The sequence below is a fragment of the Phodopus roborovskii genome, unplaced genomic scaffold, assembly GCF_943737965.1.
Source record: "Phodopus roborovskii unplaced genomic scaffold, PHOROB, whole genome shotgun sequence".
Lineage (NCBI taxonomy): Eukaryota > Metazoa > Chordata > Mammalia > Rodentia > Cricetidae > Phodopus > Phodopus roborovskii.
Window position 1 is genome coordinate 20,426,200 of NW_026126485.1, and position 21,940 is coordinate 20,448,139.

General features: G+C 38.9%; 1 protein-coding gene across 5 annotated transcripts in view; it reads left to right on the forward strand.

Moving 5' to 3' along the window:
• Positions 1–21,940, forward strand: part of Phkb (phosphorylase kinase regulatory subunit beta) — a 173,321-nt gene that overhangs the window by 120,175 nt on the left and 31,206 nt on the right. For 4 of the 5 annotated variants that reach the window (XM_051195042.1, XM_051195046.1, XM_051195045.1 and 1 more), the window contains 12 exons: positions 3,266–3,321; positions 3,774–3,867; positions 7,714–7,797; positions 8,240–8,344; positions 9,279–9,361; positions 9,779–9,869; positions 13,090–13,151; positions 13,241–13,403; positions 14,635–14,716; positions 16,587–16,644; positions 18,720–18,810; positions 21,607–21,809. In XM_051195042.1, the coding sequence (XP_051050999.1) occupies positions 3,266–3,321; positions 3,774–3,867; positions 7,714–7,797; positions 8,240–8,344; positions 9,279–9,361; positions 9,779–9,869; positions 13,090–13,151; positions 13,241–13,403; positions 14,635–14,716; positions 16,587–16,644; positions 18,720–18,810; positions 21,607–21,809 (1,172 nt within the window). Of the gene's footprint in view, positions 1–3,265; positions 3,322–3,773; positions 3,868–7,713; positions 7,798–8,239; positions 8,345–9,278; positions 9,362–9,778; positions 9,870–13,089; positions 13,152–13,240; positions 13,404–14,634; positions 14,717–16,586; positions 16,645–17,480; positions 17,572–18,719; positions 18,811–21,606; positions 21,810–21,940 lie in introns of all 5 variants that reach the window. The other variant, XM_051195043.1, reaches the window with a different exon arrangement.

The window sequence follows — 21,940 nt, forward strand, 5'->3', positions numbered from 1 at the left end:
GCCTTACTGACCTTGATTTATTATTATTATTTTGTTTTTGGTTTTTGGTTTTTCAATACAGGGTTTCTCTGTATTGCTTTGGAGCCTGTCCTGGAAGTAGCACTGTAGACCAAGCTGGCCTTGAACTCACAGAGATCCCCCTGCCTCTGCATCTCAAGTGCTGGGACTAAAGGCGTGCACCACCAGTGCTGGGCTCTGACTGATTTTGTAGTGTAAATGTTGTTGTTTTTGTGGGTCTGGAATCAAACACAGGGGCCTCGTGTATTGGAGACAGTGCTCTGCCTCTGAGCTATACCCTAAGTGTTTTAAAACACTCAGAGACACTCAGAGCCTCAGTTTTCTCGTTAGTAAATGGGAATCACAATAACAAATCTAATAGATGCATTTAGATGAGTAATTTATTATAACATCCTGATACTTCGTATGTGATGACAATTTTTTTGAGTTATTATTTATCATGGGGCTTAAAAGGGGGGGGAGAGAAAAAGAACCTTTTTTTGAGCAGAGCGAGAGTTCATAGTGTGAGCTTTCTATGAATAAACAATGCTTTGAGAATATGTGGAATTAAAGTTGGGATGTAATACATCTGTTTTGTCAGGGTTAGCTTAAGGTCATTGTTAGATGACCAAGATGGTGACTGAAGGTGACAAGATGGGATTCTATGGGATTGATTCCTTTGTCTCCACACTTGCCCTTTCAGTGGTGTTGTAAAGGTGGGGCAAATGAGTGGTTAGGGGCCCAGATTCTGGGGCCAGACTGCCTGGCCCCCATCCTAGCTTTGATGTTCACTAGCTTTGTGTTGGGTATAAGTTGGCTAAGGTTTCTAGGCCTCACTGTTTTCTTATCTTTAAGGTAGGAATGGGAGTTTGTTCAGCACTTAAATGGTTCTCATACACAAAGTGGTGTGTTTAAGTGCTAGTGGTGTTATTTTTCACTTCAGAAAACTGCTGTAGAAGTTGCATGTAAAGGGTAAAATATCAAAGATGACTGACTCTGGGGCACTGAGAGACAGTGACCAATTACGCAGTTGTAATAAAAGTCTATTTGGAATGAGGGTCAAGTTAATAAAGAGTCAAGTTTTAAAACTGACTTTGGAAAGAACCTAGGAAGAACGTCCACAAAACAAGTAAGGTGTGGGAACTGGGACCAAACAGCAAGCTGAATGGGGCTTGTAGAGAATGGAACGGAGTGGAATGCATGCTCACAGATCCCGCAGTACCTCAGTATGTGGGTCAGTATGTGGGTCATCCGCCCCAGACGGCAGAGCAGAGGGAGAATTGCACAGGCGGCAACAGAAGGGGTTATTTTCAAGTTTGAGAAGGGAAAGATGAAAAGTGTCTTAGTCTGCTTGGCTGCTGAAACAGAACACCATGGACTGGGCAACTTATAAACAATGGGTTCTCACAGTGCTGGAAGCCACAGGCCTCAAGTCCCTGAACTGGCAGCCCCTGTGTCTAGTGAGGGCCTACCTTTGCTTAAAGTCCCACTTCAGGACTTCAAATTCAGTCCCACTGAATTTGAGGGGTAAAGGAGAACAGACATTGATATTAAGGAAGATGGGAGTAATCTTTTGAGATACCTGAAATTCTAGCCATCATATTCACATACATGATAATTGCTGATCTACGTGTCTTAGAATCATGGATCCAGGGTGGCATAGTTTTAACTCACCAAAGAGGATCAGCTGTCCTACAGTGGGTGCAAAAGTAACTGAGAACAGCGGTAGCAGCAGTGCCCTTTTTGAGTGTTCTGTATGTTGAGTATGTGAAGCACTTTGTTCTCTCCCAAAGCCTTAGTTCTCTGAAGTAAAGACACATCTTCTGCAGAAGCAACAAAATTAGAAACCACCCAAGTGTGTATTAAAGTAAGCAGTCCTTCAGGAAGGTTTGTCTGTATGATATACCCTAATAAAATGCTATGGAAGATTTTGTGTTATCATGGACATACATCACAGTTTGCAGTTCTCCATCTCTCCATTGGGCTTTGAGCGCCCCAGGGAGAGACACAGCTATATTTAGCTGAAATGTGGTAGAATGTGGAGCCTTGTGTATTGATATGTACTTGGTCAGTGAATAGATGATGGGAAAGGGAGAATAGTGGTTCCACAGGGCTGGTGAGAGGGGAAGGGGAGGAAGAGGAACCTTAGAAGTTGAAAATATATTATTAGAGAAACTGTCACTCAGGAAGTACTAATTACCCTTACCTTCTGATAAGGAAGTTGTCAGAGCACATTTGCAATCTTCTTAAAATTTTCTTAAATCATATGACAGTATGCCTGTAATGGCATTTTCATGGTGATTCTGGGAATTCTCCAATTGATTTTATGATATTTATTGCTAATATAAATAAGTATTCCAGTGTTTCTTGCCTGCAGACGGAAACCTACAGTAAATCAAAGGTTTTACAACATACTGTGGACAAATCAAATGTTTTATAGCATACTATTGGGGCTGCTGGGTTTGTTCCTGGGAAGGGGTTATAGTTGATCAGTACTTTCAGAGCTCCCTAATATGGGTAATTTATACAGGCTTGAAGCTGGGTTCATTTTAGCATATATGTTAATTTTATATATATATATAATATAATATATATATATATATATCTTAGTGACTCTTCCCACAAGAGTAGCAAATACCCAATACTATCTTTGATTAGAACTATTTAATCCAACAGCTAATATTTAATGAACATAATACTAATTATATAGACAAATATGTAGGAACTATATATTAGAGAAAAGGCAATTTTACATATATATGTATATTTATGTAATTTTATATATATGTATGTATACATATATATAAAGTGCCAATAGAAAATTGGCTAACGGCAAAGGGAATAACCTTAGATATGGTTAAGATGTCAAATGAACAGTTTTAAGTTAGTCATTTTTTATGGAGAATACATAAATTGAACTTTTTATTTTTAGTTCCTCCTCTTCCCTTCAGAGTTAAATGATGGAAAATTACTCTCAGTCCCCAAACTACTCTTATGCATCATTCAAAAAAGCCCTGACAAATGAGCCTCTCTAGTAGTGATGAAATTTATGACTTTCCTTCCTGGTGTTCTCTTACACTGTCTACACCATCAAATTGATTAGTAGACACTGATGGGCAAGAAAAGAAAGGCACTTCTTAGATCCAGCTGGTGTCCATCACTCTAATGAACTGCTTAGAGATAGTTAATATCGTCCTTGATTCTCATTATAGCTGGCCATAGCCAAATCTTTTTCAATGTTTCTCCTTCCTCTTTTTATGCCTTCCAGGGTCCACTGGAAAACGACTTGGTGGTTCATGTAGCACTTGTGGCAGAAAGCCAACGGTATGAGATGCAACATTCTTCTGTGGGAAAGGGAGGGGATGATTGGCTTACGTTTATCAATTTGAGGATGACAGTAGAAATAAACCTTGGCAGTTTCAAGCATGTCATCAGTGTGACCTTAAGTGTCATACAACATACTTTTCATGTTTAAACATAAATGTGAATATGAGAAATTAGTACCCACACATTATAGAGATTACCAAAATCATTGCCTACCTTTCTGACTGCCCCCACCCCCAAAGCTCCTGATACTTTGGGGAAGAAGCCATGGAAGCCTGCAGATTCCAGTGTACATGGTATATAGGAAATAGTAACACATTTACCATATGTTCTAAGGTAGCATTGTCTGTTCCCTTTTACCTCCTTCATTCACATTTCCTGAACTATAAATGCAGTGTCTAAAAATAGCTCTCTTCCTCCATCTCCACCTCATCTCTCTGTTCTCTATTTAGCCTTCAGGTTTTTCTCAATACATATGGAATTCAAACTCAAACACCTCAGCAGGTGGAGCCTATTCAGATATGGCCCCAGCAGGAGCTTGTAAAAGTAAGTAATTCTGTCACTTTGCTTTCTCCCTTGTGCAGAGGTATTGAAACAAAGTTATTGGACTTAATTCAAAGTCAAGATGCATAGTTAAATTTAAATCCTGAGAGAAGAGCGCTATCTTAAAGTTGATAATTAAGTTAACAAGTCCACTTTATCGTGTTTTAACTTAAAAAACAAAGTGAACAAAATCCTTCATTGTGTGTGTTTGTACATTATATTCATGGGTCTTGTTGATTTCTTTTCCTGTTAAAATCAATTAATAGACTTGGCTAAGCATATTAAATAACAAATCACTCTCAGTTTTAGTTGTCATGTATAAAATCATTTGTACTTTTATTTTCCCACATATCATCTTAAACCTCAGTTTTAAATATTTTTTATAGCTACTGCCTGTTTTTTCCCATTTTACTTTTTGGAAGGTGAAATAACTCCTTTATGTTTGGTTTGTTGAGTCTAAAGAAATTAAATGGTAATGTGTGGATCGGATGTAATTACATGCCTATTTGGGGTGAGATTAGAAGTTGACTTTGAGAACTAGTCTGAAGATGGGTACTGAGGTACCCATGTTTTGGGGTGCTTGTACAGCTAGGCACTGGCTGTTTCAGCTGAGACATGTGTTGGTCTCTCACTGACAGTGCTAGAGAATAGAAAGGAAGGTTAGTTCTTGGTAAGTATAGCCTCAAATCAAATTAACCCAAATCGCATTCAAGTCTATTTAATATGAGCACATTTTTAATGGTAGGAAGATAATTTTCTACCAGATGACATGCAATTCATATGTAAAAGGACAGTCAGCATAGATGGGGGGAAAAATCACTTGAATGTGGCATTTATCCATTCATCAGCAAATAAGTAGAATATGCAAAACACTGATTGTCACTTAAATGACCTCTGAGTATAGTGGTATGTGTGACAGTAAATAAAAAAAAAAAATAATTAATTATAGTTCACTGTGATAACAGCTACAGTCGGTATTTGTACAAAGTGCTATGGCATCACAGAAGCAATAGAAAACATTCTATTATACAATATCTGAAGCATGTCCTGATTTACATTTTATTGTTTTAAAATGGTGTTAGCAAGTGGTTTATACTTTGGTGGTAGGATATGGCTTCTGTTCTTGTGACCAAGAACCCAGCTTCCCTGTGCTTGTGTCAAGGGGAAGAATATTTGTTGGTTGTAGCTACAACCTGTCTTCCAAACCAGCTGCTATGTGGGCTTGCTTCCCTAAGATATGTTGTTTAGCTTATATACATACATATATGTGTGTGTATATACAGACAGACACATACACATATATACATATTCATATACATATACATATACATATATAATGCTGCCCATTATAAGGCTGTCTTTTAAAAGAAAAAAGTCTTCTTGCTAATTTGAATTGGATGCACATAATCTGATGCCAACCATTGCTCCTTTTCCTCTGAGAAGCTGCACCCTATTTCAGCACACAAAGGACATAAGGACAGACAACTGGAAGCAGGGCTTTTGCCTTCTGTGTTTAAAATCTTATAATGTGGTGAGATGTGCGTCATGGTAGTCTGAATACAGTACAAACGTGGTCTGAAGCATGTCTGTATTTCTGGGTGATTTGAGGATTTCTGTGTGTTTCAGCACACTAGGTATGTGGGTGTATACCTGGAGGCAGCATTACCATGCACTGCCTACTCAGTTGTCATAGTTCAGGGAAAAAAGGAGAATCTTTTTACTATAAAAATGAATAGCAGTCCAGCCTAAGTAGACTGATTTTTACTTGTGCATGATTGATTGCTTTTATTACTTAGCAAAAGAAATATAGCATAATTTAGTTATATAGTTATTTCAGAAAATGTAGAAATATTTGTGGAAAAGTGTCAAGTCCAGTGTCATGTGGTACAGTCTCTGTGCAGCTGTGCAGTATGGTGCTGCTGGGTGTTTCTTCTGAGCAGCTGTTTAAAGCCTCTGCTGTTCATACAATACGCTACTTAGGAGGACATTCACAATAGTTTGCTCACCCGTTGATCTGTCAAGTATTTCCTGGGTACCAGCCATGCTCCAGGCACAGTGCCATTCAGGGAAAACTCTTCTCAGGAGTGCACCATTCCAAAGGAGAAATCAACACAAGAGTTCAGTGACATAAGAGCAGACAACAACAATTTTGTATGTGATGATATTATTTGAAAACAGTTTGAATCACAATCATACTGTATAGGAGAACTGTGATTATCCATTTAGAAAAATTTAGGGATTTTTTATGTCATCAAATGGAAAAACAAATTCATTCTTAGGAAGATCGAAATTTTAAGTACCCTAAATTTTAACTGCACTTTATTTATTTATTTATTTTACATTCCACAGCACACATGTGGTGGTCACAGGACAACTTGTAGCTTTCAGTTCTCTCCTTCTGCCATGTGGGTCCCAGAACATCAATTTCTGGCCCTTAGGGTTAGAGGCAGTTGCCTTCCCTGTTGAGCTGTCTTGCCGATCCTGTTTAAGTATTTCAAAGTGATTTAAAAATAAAATCACTTAGAAGACAAAATAGAGGGATATTTTATAGCCTATGGAGATGGGAAGGCCATATTTAGGATACCAGCTCAAACAAGCTGTTTACAGATGAGTTGCAGATTTCAGTGTATAAAGCATAAAAACCTGGTAACATAACAGCTGGTTGTGAAATTTCCTCGTTGAAAAATGTATTAATACTGAAGCAGCACTGATGCTTCCCCTACTATCTTGTCCTCAGATTTTATAGCATTGAAAACTAGATAAATATTTACTTCAAAGGGTAAAGCCCTCTATCTCACTGATAAAAGGGGAAACAAATGAAAAATAGAGAGCATTCGTATACACTGAGAAAATGACCCAAGATATTTTAATACAGTAGTGTGAAAGTAAAATGAAATATCATTTCAACAAAAAAGACTGACATAAAAGACCCATGTAAATTGATATACACTTCTAGAGGGTGAAAAGCCAGGTATTACATTTCAAAAAGAAAGTACAGTTTCTTTGGCCAAGCAAGTCTAAGAAATTATTTATGGATTCAATTTCATACCATTCAAATATTTTTGAAATAACAAAAAATGGAGAACTAATTTCATCAGGGAGTGGAGGGGCTTCCTGGTTGGATGTGTTTAACTCGCAACAATTCCAGCCATTGCTGTTGTACTGTGACCCTTCCTATCCTCTCGTGTTTCTCTCTTAGCGTCATCTGTAGCATTGCCATAATAAGCCCAATAACTGGGACATCGAGAGGATTAAAAATCATTGGAACCATTTATGTAATGTGTACCCATGGATCCATGCATACATTGTGGATATACGTTTAACCTGTGTCCTTTAAGAATCCCTTAATGCTTCTTCAGGTTCTGCAATAATTTACATACCCCTTTCAAAATATACCAGAATCAAACCATTGTTGCATAAGGTCTGAAAATAAACAAGACCAGCATTTCCGGTTGGAGTACTTTGAAATTCATGTTATCAGAAAACAAGTCAGTAAAAATGATCCCATTTTAACAAAATATATTGAAAGTAGAAACTCTATGGATGATATGTAGCACTGATTTTTTTTAACTTTAAGTGGATGAATTTTTTTGTAATGACAAATGAAGCATCTGTCTCTTATGAGTTGTCTTATGAACCCAAACCATGCAGATTGTAGATGTCCACCAACCCGACAACAGTGCCTCAGTTTAGAGTGTTGCTAAATGAATCTGGAGAGTTTTACTCTTGAAAACTCAGTTGCCCCAAATCCACCATTCTTTGACTAGTTTGTTGATCCTAGATTGAGCTTCTGCAGCATCTTTTTCTCTAAAAATATCATTAATAAGCCTAGTGACCTGTGTCTTATAGGCTTATTTCCATTTGGGTATCAATGAAAAGCTAGGACTGTCTGGAAGACCCGATAGGCCCATTGGCTGTCTTGGTACATCAAAGGTGAGTGCATCTTCCTTGTGGAGTAGCTTTGGGTAGTAATTCTTCATGCTCAAGTCATGCTTGGCCTCTGGCCATCCCTTGCCATATTTCATTATGTGCTTGAGGCAGCTATTTGAATTATTATTTTCTACACATAAATCTTACTTATTTAGTGTCGTATTACTGAAGCTTTCTGGGAATAAATGAACATGTCATTGCTAAGCTTTGTAAAACATAATAATATTTACTCAATCATAGGGTTTTTCAACATATTAGAAATGTTCTACTTCAAGTTTACCATCATACTGACTCAAACATAAACGAATCTTTAAGATTATTATTTATGGATTTTGTAAGCTATTACTTTGTCTATTCAGAAATAAGGATCAGTATTATTGTTATTGAGACTTAGGATCCTACACCTTTGTGTTTTGTATCTATTTGCTTTTATTTCCCCTTGCAGATCTATCGCATCCTAGGAAAGACAGTGGTTTGTTACCCCATCATCTTTGACCTGAGTGACTTTTACATGTCTCAGGACGTTCTGCTGCTGATAGATGACATAAAGGTAGCTGTGAAAAGAGATGCTTTTGTTCACACTGATTTGTGTCAGGTGTTACAAAATGGAGAGTTCCTGACTGACACCGAGTAAAGCAGCACCCTGGCAGAGTTTGGGATTCTCATCATGCTAAACTAAAATGACACTTTTCTAGAAATGGAAAAGATACAGTTTGAAACTGTACTTCTAAGATACTAATCGTTCGTCTCTTTTTGAGCAAAAATTGTACTAGCAGAATAATTTTATTTGTGAAGACTATTCAGTAGGACTTCAACTAACCCATAATTATATGGGTTATGATCTGCTCCACTCTACAGAGAGCTATAGAATCATAGTCACAACATCTGGACCAGACTGCATCTGTTAAATTCTTGACTCTCATTAACCAGATGTGTGTTCTTGGGCAAGTTACTTAGCACCTGTGCACCTCTTGTTTCATCTGTATAATCAGATAACAAAAGGGCTGTTCTGAGGAATTGATGAATTAATGTAAGATACTCAAAAAGTCCTGAGTACGTGGTGAAAAGTTACGTGATGCTGATGAGAAAACATGTTTATTCAAAGCACTCCTAACATGTAACTGATGGTTTCCAAAGATCTGTGTCCTTCGCCTCCTGATACTAAATCCACATTGAAAGGTCGTGAAGTTCTTTTGAATGACAGAACATGGGGATCACTTTTTCTCCATTCATTCATGAACTGTACTTTTTTAAGGAGAGAAAAAAACATGAAGGGAATGGGTAAAGAAAGGCATGAATAAGTCAGAGCCTCAAGACATAGAGCAAAATTTAAAATGAAAATGATTCTAAACTTCTGAGTAGCCTAAATTATCCAGGGTTTGATTATCACTGTAACAAGTATCATGGGTGCTTTGCCTCTCGGTTAATGAGGCAACTTCAGACATTCCTCTATGACATCCTACCTCCATATAATTTTTTGATAGAATGCGCTACAGTTCATTAAGCAATACTGGAAAATGCATGGACGCCCACTTTTCCTTGTTCTCATCCGGGAAGACAACATAAGGTAGGTTGGAAAAGTAAGGTGGGGCCAAAGAAATGGCTCAGCACTTAAAAGCCTATACATTTCTTGCAGGGGCCTGAGTTCAGGTCCCTGCATTTTTGCCAGATGGTTCTCAATAACCTGTGAGTCCAGTTTCAGAGAATCTCACACTCTCTTCTGGCTTCTATGGGTACTGCATGCACACGCACACACCCACACACAGAGGCATATCACATAACTAAAAGTAACATACATAGATTTTTAGAAAGTAAGCTTCACTTGCCTTATAGCTGTTAACATAGAACATTTAAATACAGAGCTTCCTGGTATGTTTGTATTCTTAGCATGTTACAAGCGCTTTCGCATATATAGCAAATATTTGATTGTTAATTTCCCATTCTGTTGTTAACAAGCTTGTTTTGTTTATTTGCTTCCTTCTAGAGGTAGCAGATTCAACCCCATATTAGACATGCTGGCAGCCTTTAAAAAGGGAGTAATTGGAGGAGTCAAAGTTCATGTTGATCGACTACAGGTAGCCTTCTAAACCTCAGCTTGTTTCTGGTTCTGGACAGCTAATCTCAGGGCAGCCATGTTTCTTTCTCAATGTTCACAAGTTCTGTGCTTGCCTTCCTGCTCTGCTGTCATCATCTTGTTTATCCAGCTGTACCAGTCAGCTGCTTGAGTGGCTGTTATCCACACAGAATTTTAGACTTTGGTGCCTTAACTTCAGTTTGGTATTTGAGGAAACCAGTTCAGAAGTGGACAAGTGACTTGCTTATAACCTTGGGGTTTTACAGGCATTTTGGCCATGTGCTCTTTTGCTTACTGAACTGTAACATCCAACCAGGAGAAGTCATTGTTCCATTCAAGCATCATAGCATTGCCCACACAATTCCTGAACAGAAGCACCTATTGTTCCCCGCCCAGAGTATTGCTGCCTCCTTTTATACATCCTCTCCCAGAAAAATTAAGTATTTTTACCTAATTTAATATCCTCTACTACCAGTGGTGTTTTAAATTGAAATCTATAGAGTATTAATAGGATTTGGCATGAGCCAGTTAACTTAAGATAAACATTGACTTTATGGACATAAATAGCCAATAAGGGTAAGTAGGCTATATAAATATAAAACGTTAAATAAAAGTCTCATTTTTGTGCTTTCAATATTGTTATTAGCTTTAAGAATTTAGTAATTTTGACTGTTTTTCATACCCTTCATGATAATCACTTATTAAACCCTGTTGTCTGTACCTTTTTAGTGTATCCAGATTCTAACTTACTTCCCCTAGCACTGACATGATCTAGGCTACCATTGTCCCTCACTAAATTTTCCTGTCATCTCCTGAATTCTACTATAGAGAATCAGCTTTGTCAAACTCACTTGTCACTGGCAGCCACATGGATTGTAAACCTCCAGTGACTTTTTTCTCTCACAACTAAACTGGAGTCCCAAAGATGGTCTGTGTGAGCTGTACGTCCTGCACCTGCATCATGGGCCTGGCTTTCTACCAACTTCCCAGCCACCGTATGTCAGCCACACCCAATGTCTTCTTTATTGCTTCCAAAATTCACCATGCATTCTCCTGCCCTGGAACCTTTGTACTTGATAGCCTGAGCACTGACTGTAGTCCTCCTCCAGCCTGAGCATTGACTGTAGTCCTCCTCCAGCCTGAGCACTGACTATAATCCTCCTCCAGCCTGAGCACTGACTGTAGTCCTCCTCCAGCCTGAGCACTGACTGTAGTCCTCCTCCAGCCTGAGCACTGACTGTAGTCCTTCTCCAGCCTGAGCACTGACTGTAGTCCTCCTCCAGCCTGAGCATTGACTGTAGTCCTCCTCCAGCCTGAGCACTGACTATAATCCTCCTCCAGCCTGAACACTGACTGTAGTCCTCCTCCAGCCTGAGCACTGACTGTAGTCCTCCTCCAGCCTGAGCACTGACTGTAGTCCTCCTCCAGCCTGAGCACTCACTATAGTCCTCCTCCCATTATTTAATTTACATATTATCTTGTTAGAGAAATTTTCTAATCTGACTCCTCAAATTCCTCTGCCCTAGTATCTCTTCCCCCTACTGTTCTTATTTATATTTAGCATTTATTTTTCTTTCTTGCAATTACATCATCTGATATCTACGAAGTTTATAGCTTCCATCTTATACACACATTTATAAGGTCAGTGTCTTAGTTCTGGTTTTTATTGCTGTGAAGAGACACCATGACCATGGCATTTCTTACAAAGAAAACATTTAATCAGGTGATTTGATTACAGCTTCAGAGGTTCATCATGATGAGGAGCATGGCAGCGTGCAGGCAGATGTGGTGCTGGGGCAGAGAGTACTACATCTTGTAGGCAGTGGGAAGTTGACTGACAATCATACTGAGGGAAGCTCCAGCAAAAGAGACCTCAAAGCCCGCTCCCACAGTGACACACTTCCACCAACAAGGCCACACCTCCTAATAGTGCCACTCCCTTGGAGGCCATTTTCTTTCAAACCACCACAGTCACCTTCAAGGGAGTAAATATTTCATATATTTTTTCATGCTAACCCTTAGCACCTAATATAATGCTTGCATATGATCAATAAGTATTTGTCTAACAAATTACTTTGCCAAAAATCATATAGATGTGCACTCATGTGCTGGGAAACACCATTCAATAAATCCAAAGAAAGACCCTGCCCTCAGAAAGTTCATAATCTAAGAGCAGTCTGCTTATAGTTGGGCAATGTTGAAATGTAGGCAAGGGTTGCACATTTGGCTTTCTTGTCCATGCTTTACAGGGAAGAATGGTGTGCCTGTGTTGTGTGTCCTCCCTGCATCTATAAGTGCATGTTTGTGGATGTTCCTCTTTCATGGGTTCCACTAGAGAAATGATGGGTTCATTTGCCACCAAAAGCATTATCTCCTACCCACAGCTTCTTCATATTCGAAGAAAACTGGAATAAAATGATATTTGTAAGATAATCCTAATAGGGATATTTAATTTAAAAATAATAATAACTTACAGCTTATTTTCTGACAGTTCTCTAGATTATTAGAAGTGATAAGTAATGCTTAAAAAAATTCATTCATACTACTCACCATGATGACAAGCAAAAACCGTGTTTGAGTTTAGACTCATTTAGTTTTCCCAACTATTAATTGAGAAATAGTGGGATATAAAATGACCAAGTATGGGTTGCCACATGCCAGAATGCAGAGAAGCAATTGCTTAGATAATCATTACCTTCATGTTCCTGTAAAATGGAGAGATGTTTATTACATCAGGTGATGGCCCTGAAATACATTACAATATCAGGATCTATTGCTGTTCCCAAAAACAATTTAGTACTTCATTTTCTGAAAGTTTAATAAATGTTTTAATAAATGTTTTAATAAATATTTTAGTACCTACTTTAAAATAAAGCATATAAAGATGGAAGTTTAAACAATCAATGGAGACTCTGGGCTCAATCCCCAACAATGTAATAATTAAATAAATGCTTGTAATTAAAAAGAAAACCAAGACCATCTCGTGGTAGCTTTCCTATTTAATATGACTCTTGAACTTGTTGTTTGTTTAACGTATACAGTCTATTTGTAGATGTTTGTGTTCTGTTTTCCTTTGTTTCATATGGAAATCTCTGAATTTGGAATGCTCACTTAGGAAATCACTTCTGGGTCATATTTAGTAAACCAGCATTGCTTATAGAAAAGTACAAACATAGAGTATAGTATGACAGATGTAAACATTTTGAATCATCACATTTCAGACATTGATATCTGGAGCTGTACTAGAACAACTTGACTTTCTACGCATTAGTGACACAGAAAAGTAAGTCCCCTTAAGTTACTTGGTTTTTGTATTTCTTGTGATTACATCAAGAAAGCAGGAAATCTGAAATGTTTTCTTTTGATTTCCAGACTTCCAGAGTTTAAGAGCTTTGAAGAACTAGAGTTTCCCAAGCATTCAAAAGTCAAACGACAGAGCAGTACTGTAGATGCTCCTGAGCTGAGACAGGAACCGGATGTCACCATTACCGAGTGGAGAAACAAACCCACCCATGACATCCTGCAGAGGCTGAATGTGAGTGAGATGTAATCACACCTGCCAGAACAGGACCTCTCAGTCAGGCCCTGTGTCTTTGTGTCCTCTGGAAGAATCCAGTGGCTGGTCTGTAACCAGGGCAAGCTGTGTAAAGTTGTCTTATTGGGCCAGAGTCAGTATGGATGTATGAAGGAGTGAAGATGATAAGACTCTCTTAGATTGCAGTTGGTTATGCAAAGCATTAAAGACATAGAGTTCATGATGTGGCCTAAAGGCTCTTCTGGTTGTTCATTCAGCTCCAATGAGTGCTTTGTCTCCTCTCCTGCACTGAGGAAACACTGATGTGCCCACATGAATGCTCTAGCAATTTATTAATCTCCCTTGAGATTATTCACACTTATAAAAAGAAATAAAGCCTTACTGGTAGAACACTGGGTCTTGTTTGGCCACACAGATTTGAGCATGTAAACTAGATAGTTTCCTTCCAGTCATAGCTAGCTTCTTATTAATCCATATAAACAAGAATATCACATAGCAGTCACAGAGAACATGTGCCTTTCCATATACCCTAACAGTAACAATCTCCTGTAGTGGGATTTCTTTGTCCTGGCTAGTCCCGCCGCCCTTCAGTCCCAAATGAACACATATTATTTATAAACTGTTGGCTGGTGGCTAGGGCTTCTTATTGGCTAACTCTGTCTTAATTATTAACCCATTACTATTAATCTGTGTATTTCCACATGGTCTTGGCATATTGGAGAAGCAAGTCCTCTCTTCCCCAGCTCACATGGTGACTCAGTCTGCCTACATTTCTCAGAATTCTCCTAGCCCTGCCTATACTTCCTGCCTGGCCAATCAGCCAATTAGTGTTTTATTCATCAACCAATAAGAGAAACATATACAGAAGAACATTCCCCCATCAATCTCCCATTTATAAATGAGTAAAGCCAGGATGAGAGTGACTTGGCCAAGTCTCAAGATAGTACATTAATATTTGTACACACCGTAGAATCTATCCATCAATTATTTTATTTACTGGAACATTTGACCATTGAATCCTACTATATCCAGAAGCTGACTTGTGTACCCTCTGCTTTTGAGGCACCTCTCAGACCAACAGGTCTGTAATGTCATCTCATCTTTATTGTATCAATGACATCTTTCTTCTGTTCTGTATCAGACTGTTTCCTCTCTGCATTGGGTGATTTTGTTATTAGTTAAATCCCATGGTTACTGATACTCATTTCCTTATACCAAATGATGTTTTCAGAACTGCAATTGTCTAGCTGGTCAGACCATCCTGCTGGGTATACTGCTCAAAAGAGAGGGCCCTGACTTCATCACAATGGAAGGTAAGAGGAGGACCTCTGTAATCTGCCAATCAGATATGCCCATTGTTCTGTTATTTCCTCTTCCACTAAGTCTCTCACCCCTCTGAATGGGAAGCATTCCTTCACCCTCTAGTGCAGTGTGTGACTCAGGTGGGACTCTCATGCAGTGGCTCACTTTTATTCCTGACTGTTCCTAGAGCCTGAATTCTGCCTATGACTGTGAACTTCTGAGCACCCTATAGTTGCTTATTGACATTGCTGTTTCCCATTTTATTTCCTGCAATTTTTCAAGAACAAGTATTGAATAGCAACATTTATGAAAATTGGCTTCTTCATGGTTTGTAGTAGCCATTTGGAACAGAATGTGGCACTTAATGGGATTTTGCTCTGAAGGTGGTCAATAAAAAAATAAGTCATTTCTAATCGTGTCTGTGCCCACTCTGCTTTGAGGAGGAACTCTAGTTATCCTTGAATCCATGTTTGTATGTTAGGTCAGTGCTAGAGGAATCCTTAAGTTCTAGTTCATGATCTGATTCTGGCATTTTATAGTACAGAATGATATAGGATATATTGAGATGTGTTTAATTTCTAGTCATCGGAATTTTTGGCTTATCTCAAAACACTGTTTAGCGGTACATATTAGTTTGGTTAAAGTGGAAGTGTTCTAAATACCACCATGACACTAACAGTTAACAGAATTTTCGAGTATTACAAAGAAGATTTCAAACAAAATCTTTTTTTTTTTTGTCTTAATACTAAGGATTAACAGAATCTAATTAAGGACAATCATTGACATTTAGCCTTTAGTAAAAAAAAAAAAAGAAAAGTAAAACATTTATAAGTTAAAATGAAAAGAATTCGACATGTTTTTGTTTATTTTTAGGTTTTGGAGTTGTTTTGTTTATTTTTTAGTTATTTATTACTGAAAAATGTTTTCAAAGCACTTTTAATATGCTTAGAAATAAACAACTTTTACTTGGATGTCCAGAAGACTTTAGAATTGCTTCTTAAATTTGTTTTTATTTGCAGTACTGGGGTTTGAATATCCTCCTTGTGCATGCTAGGGAAATGCTCAGCACTGAACTGCATCTCTAGCCCTGTTACTACTCTTCACTTTGCAGCAACCTCACTGGGGTGTGCACACTACCCTTTGACCCCCTCTGCAATCCAGGCAAGCTCTGTACTTGCAGTCCTCCAGCTCAGCTGGGATACAGCCTGCACCACCAAGCCCAGCATTTGCTTGGAACCTGGATATATTTAATCTAATTTAAGACTGTAAAAATAAGTGAAATTTTAAAGATCTTTTTTCCTTATCCTTACTAACTTTTCAGGGGCTCAATTTTGTCACATTATTTCTTACTGACAAAACCAGTCCAGAGTACAGACCACATGTGAGCCATGACCAAAGAGTGAATTCAGAGAAGGGGGAGGGTGTTGACCACATGTGACTCACAGCCAAAGTATGAATCCCAGGGGGTATGTTGACCACATGTGAGTTGTGTTCTAAGAGTGAATTTTTGGGATATGCTAGATGATCACAACTCCACACACTTAACAGGGCCTTAATAACCTCCCATTGAAAAAATATGTATGTACTCAGGAGCCTAATTGTTTTATTATGTTCTGTTTTCTGTAGAAAGGTAAAATAATACTTGTATTTGCTGAAAAGTTTAAATTACATATTAGTTAAGAAAACAATAGAACTTTGAAAGCACTACCAAATCATAAAGGTGCTGGGAACACATGCTTCTTATTTGGGTTACATATTTAAACCAGTCAGTTTAAAACAAAATGAATATTTAAGAGTTTTTTTGTTCATTGAAGGTAAATATATGTTGTGCATTTAATTAAAAGCTTTCTTCAATGAAGACTTTCCTTATCCTATGTCTAGGTACTGTGTCTGATCACATTGAGAGAGTGTATAGAAGAGCTGGCAGCAAAAAGCTATGGTTTGTATTAGTTTCCTTGTTATGTTTTAATTTTTATATTGTTATATTCAGCACCTTAATGATAACAGTTGATTCTTATAGATTTTGCTCAGCCTCATTTTGACTTTAAACTCTAAAGTTACACCACCCTGACTTCAGACTTTTGAAGGGTGTTCCTATGTCACCCAACACTAAAGAAAGCTATCTGGAGATAAAAGCCTCCCCAGGGTTCCAACCTAGAGAGTCCTAACTGGGGCAGCAGGGTTGTGTTTCCAGTGTGCTGCTCTATCCAGAGGAGGGTCTTTTAAGTTGCATCTTATGTTTAGAAAATCTGTTTTATTGTTTTAGAAGACCATAAAAGACCATTTCATTCTAAGCAAAAATAATGAAAGGTAATTATCTCATTACTTAAGTTGAAAGAATCATGAATAAAGATGTTTAAATTCACAGTGAGGAGAGTGTACCTAAACGTGCAGCTCTGCATTTTGATGCAATTAAATAAGGGGACTGGGCAAAATCATTTCTAAGTAGCGCTACATCTCTGCTTTATGGTGGATACACTCTTCCTGCCTGGAGAAGTAATAAGCATCCAGTTTAGATATGTCAAATTTCCTTTGTAAGTTCAGTACAGTAAGATTTGCAGCCAGTAGATGTTTTTATAGATAGTGTATTTTGCATGGGCCTATAGTATTATTTGTGCTAAGCAAAACCAATTCTTGCTTCTGCATTATACTATGTCTTTGATAAAACACTAAGTAGCAACCATTTAGAAATGCTGACTGTTATATTTAAACAAATGGAGTCCTGGAAGCTTTATTTATTCTATTCTCCCTTTTATGGCTTTCCACTGCCCCCAGGCTGGCTGTGCGGTACGGGGCTGCATTCACCCAGAAATTTTCCTCCTCTATAGCCCCTCACATTACCACCTTTCTGGTGCATGGGAAACAGGTAACATGCACAGAATTTGGGAAACTCAAGTTGCTTGATATGTGTGGGTTTACCTGCATTCCGAGGGTTATATGCGTCTTTTGGTATTCAAGTACTTGGTAAAAGTGTCTCTCTAGAAATGGGATGTATCTGTCTCACTAACTTGGTCAGCTATTTGCTTGATTTTTCTACTAGTCTGTTCATGTTGTAATTAAGAAATACAAATGCTTGTTATAGGCCAATTCCTGTGGAGATCCTGAAATTAAAAAAAAAAAAAAAATGGTGCTTTCAAACCTATTTTGATTTATTTTCTCTAAATGTTCACATAAACTTTCTTTTGAGGGGAAATGTCTTATATATTGCATGTGGTGTAATTTGGGGGGGGTGTAAATCTATTCCCTCTACATTCTAAGACTTTTCCAGGAATGTAAAAATAGAGGTGTGAATTCCTTCCCCCCACCATTCTGTCCTCGTCAAGAAAGAAAGTGAGAGTAATTCATTTCTGAAACTCACTACCAAGTCCCCAATCCAGGCATCTGATTATCTAGGTATCAAAAGTATAATAATTCAAGGCTAGAGAGAGATGGCCCAGTAGGTAAGAGCACATACTGCTCTTCAGAGGATTCGGGCTTGGTCCCTGACATCTGGCAGCTAATGACCACTGCTAGCTCTGGCTCCAGGGAGTTCTAGGCTGCCAGTCTCTTAGGCACCTGTACTCATGTACGCATATGTACCCACAGTCACACGCACACACATATAGACATGATTTAAAAATAACATAGTAGAAAGAAATGTATAATTGGTACAGAAATCAGTCACAAGCAGCAGAAATGCTTTCGTGATCCTGCTGATACAAAGCAGAATGCTCTTAACTCCTGGCTTCCTCCTCCCCGTTAAAAGAATGGTTAGGGCCTCCTCTTGGCCTTTTTCTTTACCTTACTATTTTGATATTGATCTTGGCACCAGTGATGCCTTTTGCCACAGCTTGGTGGCTGAGGTGAGTGTGAGACTGCCTTTCAAGGGTCAGGTCTGATGGCAGTTCATTGTTTCTTCTCTATCTTGTGAGGACCCAACTGTATATGTTTTAAGTTTCCCCAAATCAAGGGCACCACTCATTCCTCATCTTTTCTGTTTGTGAAGATCTGGCCTGCTTTCTTCTTTGCCCTCAGGTCGGTTGTACGCCGTGCAGCAAGTCTTTTAAGTAAAGTAGTGGACAGCCTGGCCCCATCCATTACTAATGTTTTAGTGCAGGGTAAACAGGTAAGTATCTGTTTCCCACATGTCAGTCATGACAGTTTCTGCTTAGGACACTTACATCTGGCATGCCTTGATGTCATTGATGGCTCACAAAGAGATTAGAATTGGCTTGGGAGTTTCTTAGAAAGTCTCTTTCCTCAAGAAGAAAAGATCCACACATATCTGAAAGCCGCAGAGCACTGAGTGGGCCATCTCATTTTTGTTCTGCACCTTGGGGCTATCATTTCCAGCCTCCATGTTTACTTGAGTGCAGATTCTGGTGTAGAAAACAGAATAATGAAGCTAGTGGGGCACTCAGACCAGTTATGATGTGTGAGAGAAGCTAGGTACATAGCAAAGAACTCTGCCTGATCCTCCCTTCCCACTCCTCTTAAGTCTATTAATATTCAAGAAGAGCCAGGTCTACTGCCCCCCCCCACCCTTCACACTCCAGGCCATCTCTCACCTAGGTCCTTTCTACCCACCACCATCAAATCTGTCTTCTGTTTACAGGCCCATCTATAGTTGGCACACTCTCTCTCTCTCCTTCCCTCCCTCCCTCTCTCCTCCTTCCCTGGCCCTGTGTCTCCTTCTATAATCCTTGAGGGTAAATGGGTTGGCTTGAGCTATGCATGTGGGGTCTGGTTCTGCTGTTCATTTCCTGTAATCGCTGGTCATCTGGCTGATTCATTGTTTGATTAGACTGAAGCCCTGTTTGCTTTCTGTCTCTCCTTTGGAAATGTATTTGTTTATTGTGTGTTCCTGACAGCTAATCTAGGAATATAGTAACTTTTAATAATAATGGAATCCTTTAACCTTCCTTAATATTATCAACTAATTGCTCATATCTCAGGGCTCTTAATTAAAACTGAAATAATTTCATTCAGAAATCCAGCTTTAGGGATGTTGGAATAATGATATTTACCTTCTCTTGGGATGTTGTTCAACAATTAAAAGTCATTACACCAATAAGAAATTACTGAGAAAAAGTTACTTTCCATATAGTTTTCTCTGTGCTCCACATTACAAGGTTAACTTTAAGCCTCTGTTGGTGACTTGGCAAACCAAGAACGGGAAGTTCTTTACCCAGAGCCTGTTATTACCAGGATCTTTATCTGTAGCCAGAGTCTGTGCTCTCAAGAGTCCCACACCATTATACCTGTGAAAGAACGTTAGCCAGGCTTTGAGAAACATGTTTCTCCTTGGTGTGTAAGTTCCCATAACATTGAAGCATAGCTAATACTCCTACCTGTGCCCATGGCTTTTAGAGCTTTTGGAGGTTACTGACCTGACACTAGACAGGTGGATTTGCCTTATCCATCTGAACAGTATCCATAGGAGGCTGCAGCCTGCCTTCAAGACCCTGCTGCCACATTCCAGAAGCCTCAGAGCCTGCCCTCCACCTATGGTACCTCTGCCGGAGAAATATTTCCTTGCTGCAAAGGATGAGGCCAAACACCAACAGCTCAGCCTAGTGACCAGATACAGGCAGTGTCTGTACTGATTCTCATCCCTTCACAGACAGAGAAATGGAAATAGAGCTAAGTGTGCATTTGTCATTTGTAAAATGTGCTTCAGTGTGAAGTAGTGTGGTTTCCTCAAATGACTTCTAAATTGTCTCAAGCTCTCTTGAATAAAAGTAGTTTAGTCTTATTATCTCTAGGAGCCAATAATGTACCTCTGTTTTCTTTACACGGTGACATTTTAATCAAAGTAATCACACTCATATTTACTGGTTGATGTCATTAATGCTTGCTAAATCAGTAGTTCTTAGAGGTTGGTTGGTTTAATATATATATATATATATATATATATATATATATATATATATGTTTGTAATTATCTAAAGCTCAGGCTGGCCCCACACTCATTATTCTCCTGCCTCAGCTTCCAAAAGAATTTTTATTTTGGATGTTGGCCACTATACCAACCAGTTCTTACTTTTAATCCATTACAACATTGGAGCAGAAGACTATGTTCTGCTCCTCGTCTCTGACAGCACGTGTCTTTGGGTACTGTTGCTTTTCCTGCCTTGTACACTTGTGAGCTGTACACAGAGGAGATGAGAAGTAGTGACAAGGAGGAAGCAAGAGCTGCAGGCCCCCTGAGAAGCAGCTAGCCAAAGAAAGCAGAAATGCAAGCATTATCTTGTCAGCTCTGTCAGCACTTTCTGTTTTGAGTTGTCTTTGTCATTTCCCTCTGAATTTTTTCCTTTGGCAAGCTTGTGGGCAGCCAGTCCATCCATTCCATAGGTGAGCCATCTAGATCATAGCCCTCCATATATACCTAACCTTATTCCAGAATAAGTGAGGGCTACATAAAAACTGCATGGCCTTTCTCCTGACTTTGGAAAGGTTGAAATGTTTTTATAGAGCAGAAGGTTCTGCTTGAAAAACTGTAAAAATAGATCTCCCAAATGCTGAACTGTATAGTAAAATACAACTATTGAATGTACTCTGGTTCCTCTAGGGACTTTCTAGCACTAAAATTGCCCCCTCCAAAATTAATAGTTATACATATCTACTCAACCTTCACTCCTCTGAGACCCTCACATGCCCTTACATTTTAGACCAGACTCTGAACTATCATGAACCCCAGTGGGAGTCATGCTTTGAAAGCCATTTTAATAAATATCAGAAACCGTTATCCTTCCTAACTCCCTAGCTTGCATAGAGCAATTTCAGCCTGCCAGTCACCCAAACCTTAAATTCTCTCTCTCTCTCTCTCTCTCTCTCTCTCTCTCTCTCTCTCTCTCTCTCTCTCTCTCTCTCTCTCTTTTTAAGCTAGGAAATTGTTAACAGTACAATCTGGCACTTACAGGTAACTTTGGGTGCCTTTGGACACGAAGAGGAGGTCATCTCTAACCCTCTGTCTCCAAGAGTGATTAAGAACATCATCTATTATAAGTGTAATACCCATGATGAAAGGGAGGCAGTCATTCAGCAAGAACTAGTCATCCATATCGGCTGGATCATCTCCAATAGCCCTGAGTTGTTCAGCGGCATGCTGAAGATACGAATTGGGTAAGCACTTTGATTTGCATGGATGTGTAGTCAAGTGGTCCTCCAACAGCTCCTGACTTCCCATGAAAGCCGGTGTCTGTAGATAGGATGGTGCCTCTTTCTTCCGTCCTGTGGAAGTAGCATCTGAAGGT